The 12,427-nt window shown below is 37.3% G+C and overlaps 1 protein-coding gene across 1 annotated transcript; it reads right to left on the reverse strand.

Moving 5' to 3' along the window:
* Positions 1-644: 644 nt before the first annotated feature.
* LOC129926710 (uncharacterized) lies at positions 645-3,934 on the reverse strand. Its single transcript, XM_056032422.1, has 2 exons — positions 2,380-3,934; positions 645-2,222 (listed from the first exon to the last, which is right to left on the reverse strand). Exons 1-2 carry the CDS (start codon positions 2,756-2,758, stop codon positions 1,576-1,578), a joined length of 1,026 nt encoding a protein of 341 aa, XP_055888397.1. The 5' UTR covers positions 2,759-3,934; the 3' UTR covers positions 645-1,575.
* Between the last annotated feature and the right edge of the window lie 8,493 nt (positions 3,935-12,427).

The raw sequence follows: 12,427 nt of genomic DNA on the forward strand, positions 1-12,427 counted from the left end.
GGAACTTATAGCGCTCCCCCAGACCCTCTAGCTGTGAAGAGAAAGACCTCAAAATGGCTTTTTTTTTTTTTTTGGTGTGGTTTGTTTTTTCGCCGAAGGTTGAGAAACACTTTTTTTTTAAATTATGTACATATATAGGCCTATATGTATGTATATATATCTATATAATATCTATATATATATGTGCTGTACGCGCGTGTATGCTTAGGGTTAGGAAAAAAATCGCAGCCCCCCAACTCTAAAGTTCTGGATCCGCTAGTGAGCAGAACTCAAGTGTCAGTTTGCCATCACTGTAATAGAAGAAAGCCAGCTGGCAGCAAATGTTCTGAAAGTCTAATTCTCGCCTCTCGCGAACGTAGCAGGACACACATTCGAAGACAGGCATAACGAAACAAATAGGCTAATTCAATAGACCCTAGGCGAACAGCAGGTTTGAAGCATCTGATGTAATTATATGAGTCTGAGTAGTCACGTACCGGGTACAGGTCAATCTTATAGATTACACAGGTTACTGGTCAGAAAGGGCACATTTAAGGGGAGGTATCCCTGAAAATCTTATTTTTCTTATTTCTGAAGCTAGGCCTTTGAAATTTGTTATGGTAACATATAATGATATTCTAAAATAAATAATGCTAAAAAAAAAGTTGTTTGAATGATGGTTGCCATGGTAACGGCGGCCATATTGTTTATTGTATACAAATTAAAACTCTGAATTTTGTAAAAACTATTGATCAAAATTACATGAAATTGAATTTAAAGATAAGAGAAAAGGATCCTCTAAATTGGTACAACGTCAGAATTAAAGATTTAAGTATGGTTTTTTTTTTACAAATTTTTGAATTTTTAGTTATATTTTAGGCATAAAAAACAGGATAAATATTAATTAAAATTACTTTTAAAAAAAAAGTAAATAAAAGTTAGAAAAAAACTCATTGTACGAGTAAAGTAAATGATGTCCTTAAGAAGTGTTTCAAATTTCATCGAAATCTATCAAGTAGTTTAGGAGAAATTCCTAGTAAGGCATAATGATATGTGCAAAAAGTAACATTTTGAGAAAAATGAGTTTAAAGTATAGATTTGAAAACTTAGAAAAAAGTATTAAAAAGTTTCACAAAAATTCATTATACAAGTAAGGTATATCATGTCTAGAACAAGTGTTTCAAATTTCATTAAAATCAAACAATTAGTTTAGGAGAAATCATGTGTACAGCTAAATGACCTACGTGAAATTTATATTTGTTGATTTCTGAAAAAAGAAGAAAAAAGCAGAAAAAAAACAGCTAAAACTGTCCTGCTTCATAAGTAGGTCCCTCTGCATCTCTTAACTCAAGTTCCCTTCGAGCTTTTGCATCTTTCCTCATCTGGAGTCGTCTCATGACCACTTTACTTTTTTTATACGCCGACCCACTTAATCGTTGATTCTGTCGACTCAAACCAAGACGATGGGCATGAAACGTGTTTTTGCAGAACAGAATATTTTTCATTATTTTTGAAGCAGCAAATCCAAAGTTAAAGTCATAAATAGAGGATATCACTGAAAATGTTACCTTGTTCAAAGAAGAAAATTTCTTTTTATCACAAGTACTCCAAATCTTGGAATGCAAAGACTCGTTGGCGTTTTTGGGTAGCACCTAGCAAACAACGTTGTAAGAGGGCTGGCTCGGAGAGGCGTTTATATATTGGTTTTAAGTGGTCAGCTAGTAGCTTATAATTTAGAGGAGTGCAGAGAAGCTTTCTATGTGGACCAGGAGTCTCATTTTTAGCAACAGCAGCATTGTAGAAGCACCACGAGCCAGATCCAGTTGGACACAATTGATGTTTCGGTGATTTGTCAGTTGACAAGCAATGATAAAGAGATGCCATTATAGCTTTCTGCATATCAGAAACATTTTTGTGCTTTCTAATGGCTCTAGAGTAATAAAGTGTTAACTTTTTTATAGTGTTTTGAGTTAGTTTACCATGCCCTTTGCCTCCAAGAGAAGTACCTTTTTTGCTACAATCAGCAACTAAATTTCGAAGTGCAGATCCCATCCTTTTACCAACATGGTTGACACATTCTTCTTTTACTATGGGAATGTCACCATAAGGTTTAAGTTCAGTTACTCTTTTGAAAGATTTAGCATCTCCATCAGATAACATTGATGTGTAGCGAAGCTTAAATTTTGTAACTGACCTCAGCCATAATACCTCTGCGGCATGTGTTTCCATCATAGCTGATGAACCTGTAAATATAAAGAAAATCAAATAGTTTAGAAACTTGTTAATATTATTTAGTGAATCTACAAAAAAAGCAAAGCTAATAAAAATTTAGCGAAGAGAATTTAAAAACTATACACAAAGACTTGATAGAAGTGTAAATTATATTTAATAGACCCTCACCTGTGTAGTTGATTTCACAAAAAGGCTTGTGTGTTTCAAACCATTCTGAATACTGTGATGGGGATTTTTCTTTAATCTTTCTGCCAGTGGTTTGACAGACCAAACAAAATGTTGAAACTATGTGGAAATCCAAAACATATCCTGTTAACACATCAACAACACATCCAATTCCAATATGTGAAGTGTGTCCTCTGGTTAGCCACGAGCCATCATATGAGACATCAATATCAATGATATCTTCTTCGTTTATAGAAACTCCACTTTCCTCCGCATGCTTTCGACGAATAAGGTCAACAGTTTTAAGTTCTAGGGCCTGTCGGATATCATCACCTTTATTGTAAATTAGTTTAGTAATATTTAGAAAGTTTTTTTTACACATTCCAGGTATGTCTAAATGTTCACACAGTTTGTTAAATGTGTAGGAACCTAATCCACATAAGATTGATGATAGAACTGCAGAATTGTTAACAGAATATCTTTTATTTTCTTTAGAATAACCTGATGTATGGTTGCTACTTACAACTGTCCTGCATGTTTCACAGTTAATGCTAAGTTTAACAGACAGGCCTTTGCGACATTTTTCATCAGAATTTAATTTTAATGAAGACTTATTGCAGCCAGGACAAAGTAAAGGCTGTATAAGGGCCTGAAGTTGGTCAAATTCAACTATTGTTCTGTTAGTGTGTGGAGTGGTGGATATTAAATTATCAACATCTAATTTGGGAATGTCAATAATTTTACTTTTACTCCTGGTATTGAGATCTAAATGAAGTTTACTAGACTTAGATCTAGATGCCAATGCCTCACTTTTATTGGCTTCGGTAGACACATTCTCAATTTCAACTGCTGCCGTAATATTATGTCCAGAAGATGAATCAGATCTAGATCTAGTAGGGCTAGGTGTTGATGAAGATATAGATCTAGAACTTGTTGTGGAAGTACTAGATTTATCTAGATCGACTAGAGTCTTAGATTTACCAGTAACTCTTTCGGTAAAACTTTACATCGCAGGACCCTTATGAAGAATGTTACGCAAGTGGCAGCACCGCGCTGTCTATCGCTACGGTAATCAGGTCACAAGGTCACTACCGGCTAGACGGTGTCGGTAGTATCATGTAGGCCTAATAGTTCGTGATAGATCTAGTCATTCGCTAATGATATGAAAACTCTGGATCTATATTATGTAATAAAAAAAATATTTAAAAGGCTATAAAAAATAAATAATGAGAATGAATTAATCTTTATTTTTTTAATTTGTTTTTTTTTTGTTTGTTTGTGTCACAAATGTATGGTACCGTTATCCTATATATGTACGGGTTATAGGCCTATATTTATATATTTTTGCTGACACTATTTTTTTTTTCATTTGTAATGTTTTACAGACCTAAATTATTATTTTTTAATTTATTGATTTAATGTAATTTTACTTTAAAATTAAAGTAAACCATAGTCTATGAAGTAAACCAATCATATTGGGTTTCGTATATGTGCAACATATTCTTTATTTTATTTTCAAATTAAATTAAACTGAATGGGTTTCCTTATAAGTACAGATATTTATCTGAAATCCACGCATTTTCAATAACAGTAGCTAGATGGGTATACCGCTAGATGTTTATGAAGAGTAGTGTGTAGCCTAACATATGCTCGCCCCTCCTCCTTTCACATTCTGGACTTGGAACCAGACAACGGAGGAGTAACCGGCATTTTAACTAAAATGTAACTGTTTTTGTTTTTTTTTATATTTAAAGCCGGTAGAGGAGACATATGCTATACAATACAAAGGCTCAGTGCTGATGTAAATGAAATAAGTTGCAGTTGCATTTAAACCGTATAAACGAATATAGATATAAAAAAAGAGAGATGAAAGCTAAGCCTAAACTAGAAGATGTTCAAATATAAGAATATTTGTGATTCAGTTCTAACGTGTGGCTCTCAAGCATAAAATTTAAGAAAGTAGGCCTACACTGGAGTCACAGTGGAAATAACACGCTAAAAATTTACCCCACAACTAAAAAAAATCCAGTTTCATTGAATAGTGGTCTTATTTCTGCCAGATCTCTACAAATGTTTTTTTTTTTTTTTAATTATTTCAAGTTGTGAAATCCACCGTAAAACATACAACGCTCAAATATTAATTGTATAGAGGCTTTTGTGTAAAGAAAGATACATAGATTACCATGACCATGATGTCCACTTTTGTCTTCGGGAACCGATAATAAATGAGCGCTCGGTATTCATTTGGGATAGACATAGTTTCGAGCTACATCATTAATTGTATGTATGAAGAATGATCTATTGAAACTAGAGCGACTACTTTTAGGTCCACATAGACTTCGCAAATGTCATAATTAAATTAAATACTTATTTCAGCTACACTAGAGTGAGACTAGAAGCAACTCTAAGGCTTTTACATAAAACCAGTGAAGTGAATTGATATCAACTGTATTAATAGATAATGATAACATATGTCTCCCCATTTTCTACACTGATGTTTAAGTGAATTACAGCTAGGTACCAATTTATGATCAAAGAAATATTTATAGAGACAAAGTCAAGTGACGTAAGTTGTAACTTCCAATGTAATAAAGTAAGCATTAAGTGAATAGGAAACTATGAAAAAAATAATCAGTTGGGAAAGTGAGAAGCAGATAAGCTAACAGAATCTATTATGTCATGACATGAAACTATATGAGACAACTAAAGAATTGAAAAGATTGAAACTCACACTGGGTTTTGTATCCGAATCAATCAGGAATAAAAAATTGAAAGCGACGATGCGATGTTCACTGTTGGATAGCTTGATAATAAACTGCCCTAACTAAAACGTGGACACGTGACTTAAGACAAACAAACCAATCATGCAAATCTGTCGTGGGTTATCCAAATGTGTGTGATTTGACCATTTAAGTGAGGGTTACATGACAAAACAGCAGGGGGTGTGATAGGAAGGGATGGGTGGATGTTGACAGTCTAGCATGTGGCGAGGGAGTTACGCAACATGTCCATCTGTTTTATATGGCCTGCGGGCTCATGATGTATTGTATGTATTGAGTATGTAAACCTACATTTATTACTTTAAAAGATTCATGTATCTTCAACTGTATAGCTTTTAAAAAGAAACATTTTAGATATATAGACAGAGATGAGGTAGAGAGATAAAGGATAGATAGATAGATGGATAGAGAGAGGGATAGATAGATAGATAGAGATAAGTTAGACAGAGAGAGGATAGATAGGTAGAGAGAGGGATAGATAGAGAGAGAGAGGGATAGATAGAGAGAGAGAGGGATAGATAGAGATAAGTTAGACAGAGAGAGAATAGATAGGTAGAGAGAGGGATAGATAGAGAGAGAGAGGGATAGAGAGAGAGAGAGAGGGATAGATAGAGAGAGAGAGAGAGGGATAGATAGAGATAAGTTAGACAGAGAGAGGATAGATAGGTAGAGAGAGGATAGATAGGTAGAGAGAGAGAGAGGGATAGATAGATAGAGATAAGTTAGACAGAGAGAGGATAGATAGGTAGAGATAAGTTAGACAGAGAGAGAATAGATAGGTAGAGAGAGGGATAGATAGAGAGAGAGAGGGATAGAGAGAGAGAGAGAGGGATAGATAGAGAGAGAGAGAGAGGGATAGATAGAGATAAGTTAGACAGAGAGAGGATAGATAGGTAGAGAGAGGATAGATAGGTAGAGAGAGAGAGAGGGATAGATAGATAGAGATAAGTTAGACAGAGAGAGGATAGATAGGTAGAGATAAGTTAGACAGAGAGAGGATAGATAGGTAGAGAGAGGGATAGATAGAGAGAGAGAGGGATAGATAGAGAGAGAGAGGGATAGATAGAGAGAGAGGGATAGATAGAGAGAGAGAGAGGGATAGATAGAGAGAGAGAGGGATAGATAGAGAGAGAGAGGGATAGATAGAGATAAGTTAGACAGAGAGAGGATAGATAGGTAGAGAGAGAGAGAGGGAGGGATAGATAGAGAAAGGATAGATAGATAGAGAAAGGATAGATAGATAGAGAGGGATAGATAGAGAGAGATAAGTTAGACAGAGAGAGGATAGGTAAATGGATGCATAGAAAGAGAGATACGTAGATTTTGTTTATTTATCTAGCTAATTATTAGAATAATTAAATAAAAAGTGTGTTTATTTAAATAAACTATATAAAAATCCCATTTGTATAGTTATTTGAAACATTTTCACCATTTCCTATTTATTTGCTACGCGCGTGCTTTACTGCCCCGTCGGCGTTGTGTCTTACCGTAACCAACGTATAGGATCTCTGTTCTCCGGCGCAATAGTTCTTCTCACGTCTGCTATCAAACTCGCTAGACGGTCGGCCATAAAACACGGACATATTGACTCCCCCCCCCCCCCCCCAAATAAAAAGTGGGGTCAATTAGCCTGGTAAGGGGATGGTATCAGCATCATACTTACTTCTATTCGGTGCTTTTTTTTTTCTAAAGAAATAGGTGCCGGTACTCACTAATAAATTAATAATAAACGTTAAAATACAAGAGAAGTAATATTTTTTCCCAAATTGAAAAAGGTGCCGGTACGCCGTATATACATTCTATTTACATACATGCGAATGTTTGCTCTTTCCCTACGGCTATGTGGCTATCGCCCTCTAATCTTGTCCACTTTTTTTTAACATATCTATGCCATCCAGTAATTAAGGTCAATCCTCTTAATACCTACGTCGTTCCTTTCCTCCATTTCTCCCCATTGGACAGTTTGGCACATGACATAGCGCTAGACAGAATGGAGCCCCCCCCCCACCACCTACCAACCCCGACCCACCCTCACAGACACCTAAGTAATAATCTCATTTGTAAGTGATACATTTTGTTCAACAGGCCTGTTTGTAACTTTGTTTTGTTACAGAACTATAATTCCAAGCTCTAAACAAAAAAAAAATGTGGGAGGAGAAATTAAATAGACCAATTAGATTATACTCTAAATTTTTGGCATTTTTAGGATTCAAGCATAAATTGTGAGTGATAGTCCCAAATGTATTAATACAATAGAAAATATCAGATTGAGTAAAGGTTGCAAATAGGCGACTAGATAAAGAATATTAGGGTTCAGAACTCATCTCAATTTTTACTCTTATACTGAATAATTTTGTATAAATTCTAAATTTTCCAAAAGAAAGTTTTTCTTAAAATAGAGCTAAGCAGAAAATAGAAGAGAGATAAGAAGCAATAGCGGCCATAGGGTGTAGCTAATGGGGCAAGCACCCCAGGCCCTACGTCTGAGGTGGGGGGGCGCAATCGGAGATTTTATTGTCACAAACGTGATCACTACATATTTTCAGCCTAAGTGTTTTATAGGCTACTGTGCATAGACACGTTTAACCAAGCTACGACATTAATCCGAGAGTGGGTACATGGCAAGTGGTTGAAATCCTGGGATGGCTCCAACAAAGCCCGTGGAGTCTGGCAACATTTGCGTCGCCCGGACCGCGACGATCCATGGTGGAGGCTAAAAAGGTCGAAACAATCTATCATTGCGCAGTGTAAAACGGGGCACTGCCCTGTTGGTGCTTACTTTGCCAGGTTCCGGCCAAATTTTGATGCCCGTTGCCGACACTGTGGAGAGTCGGTGGAGACAGTGACGCGTCTCTTGCAAGAGTGTATGCAGCTCCGAGAGCTGCGGGATAGTTTGTCTGCAGTCACTTAACCTGTATGGGAGCTTGAAGGTACTACGCCTAACAGAAGAGTTTCTCGCCAAGGCTCTACGGGAGGACTAATCCTTCCAGTCTTGTTACCAATTGGGGTTCATCTCAGGTGCATAGACATCGAATGTTCATACTCTTGTGTGGCATGACTTCCACATGGAGATCACAGATTTTTCTGCATCGTAGAAGCCCATTAGAATGTATCTTGCTATCAGCTTCTACGAGAAGTTCAGATGACTCGTGCAACTTTGATACATTCTTGGGCTCTCCAGCTACTGCCTTAAATGCATTGTAGATGAGAAAAGGTCTCATCTTTGTTAGGCTTTTCCCCTCTTCTGTACACCTGGCCACCAGAAATGATGGCTTGATAGAGTTTCTTGTGCCCTCCTTCTTTCTTTCTTCCATTCTTCCTTTCTTGCCCAGACATAAATCTGGGGCAAGTAGGTTTTTTTTTCTGTTGTCCATAGACAATTGTGGCTGTTCATCACTTGTGCTCCCCACCCGCCATCGAGTCCAACAAGGGTCGAGCCATTCGGGTGTTCAGAATGAACCCACCAGGGCTATACCGGTGCTATTTTCCATACTGATTCTCGGTGGACACTATCAAACGCTTTCTTAAAGTCTACGAAACTGATCGTTAGCCATTATTGGTTCTCAATACTTTGTTCTATGATATTTCGTAGAACGAAGATATGCTCTGCACATGTTCTGCCTCTTTGGAAGCCTGCTTGTTCTTCTCTGAGCCTCTCATCTACAGATTGTTGAAGCCGATAAAGGCACTTTTCTTATTCCATATGCTTGGACAAAAGTATTCAAATGCCCTGTCTTTCACCGTGACTGAGCAGGGCCTGAGATATCTGCGTTTCACCACCAATATACCCGGCAAATTCAGTTGATTCATAATGCTCTTGCTCGTATTTTTTTATTTATTTATTCCAAATCAACGTTTTGACTCGTACGAAGTTGAAGAACTTTCTAATATACCTTTTATAGTGCAAAGAATTGCAAGCCTATTATTAGATGTACATGGTTGGCCATCATCATCTCATCTCTGCCTGTGGTCCCTTATGGGACATAGGCCACCAGCCAGCTTCTTCAAGGCGTCTCGGTTCTGGGCATGTCTCTCCAACTGTCCCCACGTCTTGCCCATCTGCTTGACATCTGCTTCCAAATTGCGGCGCCATATATTCCTGGGCCGTCCCTATCTTTCTCTTTTTAAGTCTGTCGAGTATGATGATAGTCAGTCTGTTGTAAATATTATCCTTCTCTTCCTCTTCACTGTCATTTGTTGTTAAGACAATATCTAAGTTAATCCTCTTCTTCACTGAATGGAATGAGGCTGTTATTATCCGTGGTCCATGCGCTTCTCATCCTACCAGTGCCCTCTGAGCCCGCTTAGACAGCATTATACCATAATGTGTCATTCTTGGAGGATCGTGTTTCAAATCAGGAGCTTTGAAACTGGATACAGCAGCTCCCTGATTGACCCTTTAGGTCGATGACCTATGCTGGTAGCTCAGCTCGACCAGCCGATTGACTCAGAGCGGGCCATCTGGGCTACAGGACAAGAGGAACTTTGAACCATTTTTTTGACGCACCCTGTAGTTTACCCTTACGGCTCAGCCCCCCCCCCCCACAAGACACCCGCCCAGGATTTGAATTTTTCCATTCACTCCAAGCACACCAAAAGTTACCTAATTTAGTTGGCGTCTATAAACCTTTGCATTTTATACTAGGTTCACAAACTAGAAAACGCACAGCTTTGTAAACATTTTATAGAGATTTTTGGACGTGTATCTTAGTTTATTTCGGCTTAGCTTAGTCAAGGAGTAGAGAAAATCTCAAATATTTGGAAGTAGCCTATTCCGTAAAAATTTTATCTACTTATATGATGCTAGGGTCACTTGACCTAAACAATAAAGAACTTGAAAAACCAAACAGCGGACCTGGAAGAAGATGGATCTCCAGCTGTTCGGCGCCAGGATTATCCGACCTTCACCATCATCAGTACAAGGAACGTCAGGACCATTTACGAGACTGAGAAAACTGCAAGTGGCAGCAAAGATGAGAAACATAAACCTTCATCTTAAGAATCAGCGAGTCAAGTTAGACTCTCTCCAACTGTCCCCACGTCTTGCCCATCTGCTTGACATCTGCTTCCAAATTGCGGCACCATATATTCCTGGGCCGTTCCTATCTTGACGACTACAGGTATAAACAAATAGTTTGAGAACATCGCGCAGGATGGACAACAGAACAAACTGAGCGTGCTGGTACGAACCTCGCCGATAGCGAAAGAAATGAAGTTGCCATAAAAAAGGGGATGCACAAAAAAGCAGCCCTGTTAGATAGCCCTAAAACAGGAGCATTCAGACATACGAACAGTGGCTAACTTTGCCGCTTCGGAATCGGCTTACTTAGTAGGATCCGATTGTTCGTGGACTCAAAAAGAAACACAAACTAGTTTTTCATGTGAGTACATTATTTACATCCTTTGTCTTTCAAGACAGAAAGAGACATATTACGGTCGGCAACTTCGTCATGGTTAACAAAATGTCCATTTGTAGCGTACTCGTAATATAAAAATCCAGTTATGGATTTACGGCAGTACGTCAACCCTGTGCCTATATTTCCGCAAACATAAAAATATACAAAATACACATTTTTTGCTTGCATATTTAATAATTATAATTATTTTTAAAGTAGAAAAATAAGATTACATACTCTAAAAAAAAAAAAAACGAGAGCAGAAAAAAATGTATTTCAATACGTATTTAAAAGAAACAAAACAGTTAACACACGATTAGATTTATCACGATTAGATTTATAATATTATTTTTTTAGCAAAGATACGTAGGTCTGTAATTAATTAATAATATATTAATAAAAATTCCCCAAAAACATAAAATACCATCTAAACATTAATAGTTATTCCAAGAATAAATTGTACAAAAAAATCTAAATCTATATTACATAGAGGAGAGAGAGAGAGAGAGGGCAGTGACCGGGCGCGCTCTGCGCGCGAGCAGGTGAGGTCACGTCAGTACGTCATCATACGTGCGGATAGACAGCTGCCAAATAATTGACCTGAAAAACTAGGGTCCTGCGATGTAAAGTTTTACCACTCTTTCTAGATCTAATTTGCGACTCATTCGAGCTTGTTTCAATTGAGCTAGCCTTTTGTTGAGTCTAGCCATTTATAAAAAACAAGGTGAAGCAGATCTAGAATATTTGATGAATAAAACAAGAAATATATATACTGTAACTGTTGAATAAATAAGAAAATACACACATGAACAGAAAAGAAAGTCAACGTGTAGACTTCGCCATTGAAATAAAGTCTATTATCGATAGGCGGAAATAACAAAAGTAGTTACGGGGATTCCGACCACGGGGGCAAAATCAACCAATGGCGTTTCTTTATTTATTAGCAAGGCTAAAAATAATCTAATTTGCTTCAAAAGTTGACCGAAGATTTCCGATCATTACCGAAATTGAATGAAACATAGAGCGAAAACGAGGCGTCTTTATAAAACTAGAGATCGTGAGGAAAAAAACCATACCAAACATCGATAGTCAAACAATGATTTGCTTATAATAGAGATGGCGTAACCAAGGGCCATTTTTGTACTTTTCAAGAAATTTTATAAAAATTTTGTCTCATAGGCCTTACAAAAACAACATAAAACATGTTTTAGACACAGATTTAAGCAATAAAAATGATTGTAATGTAATGAAAAATGGTTGATCTACTTAATTATGTTATTAGTTAAAAATCGATATCCTAGACCTAAAACTCGATTTTCTCTAGGGATACCTCCCCTTAAAAAAAAACAACAAACCTATACTGAAGATCAGAAAGTTTGTCCGCATTCATTGGTGCTGCCTTTTCAATGTCTTCTATAACCCTTATTGGCATTTTCGCTTGTTAAGCCACTGATCCAATAACAAGAACGTTTAGTGGTTTTTTTTACCGTCTTCAGACCTGAGAGATGCTTCAATAAACATGAGCGTGTTGTATGTCAACAAATATACTTCAAATAGTTCTAACCATGTGCTTTTGCTGCTTGTTTGTTTCTAGTGTAATTCGATTTCAACTGATTTGTCAATGTTAAGTTCTCCTTTCAGACTTAGCGATCTATGGGGCAGATGATGTTAAGGTCATCTGTTTCTGTGGTTCATGGATAATTACGGTGTCATGTGGCCTGCACAACAACCAACCAACTTAACTTGTCCCCGACTAATGTCAGAGCTAGGTCGATTCAGAGGCGCCCTAAAGACTCAGAAATTAACAATCCCAGTCTTGACCAAGATTCGAACCTGAGACCACTCAGTCCGGAAGCCAAGCGCTATATTACTCAG

This window comes from Biomphalaria glabrata, chromosome 6 (assembly GCF_947242115.1).
Source record: "Biomphalaria glabrata chromosome 6, xgBioGlab47.1, whole genome shotgun sequence".
NCBI classification, from domain to species: Eukaryota; Metazoa; Mollusca; class Gastropoda; family Planorbidae; genus Biomphalaria; species Biomphalaria glabrata.

What these genes read in the sequence shown, in the direction of transcription:
- LOC129926710 (XM_056032422.1), bottom strand. Translation starts at nt 2,758, where the DNA reads ATGTGTAAAAAAAACTTTCTAAATATTACTAAACTAATTTACAATAAA. An exon ending in TTGTGAAATCAACTACACAG is followed by an intron (nt 2,223 to 2,379) that starts GTGAGGGTCTAT and finishes TTATATTTACAG; the next exon opens with GTTCATCAGCTATGATGGAA.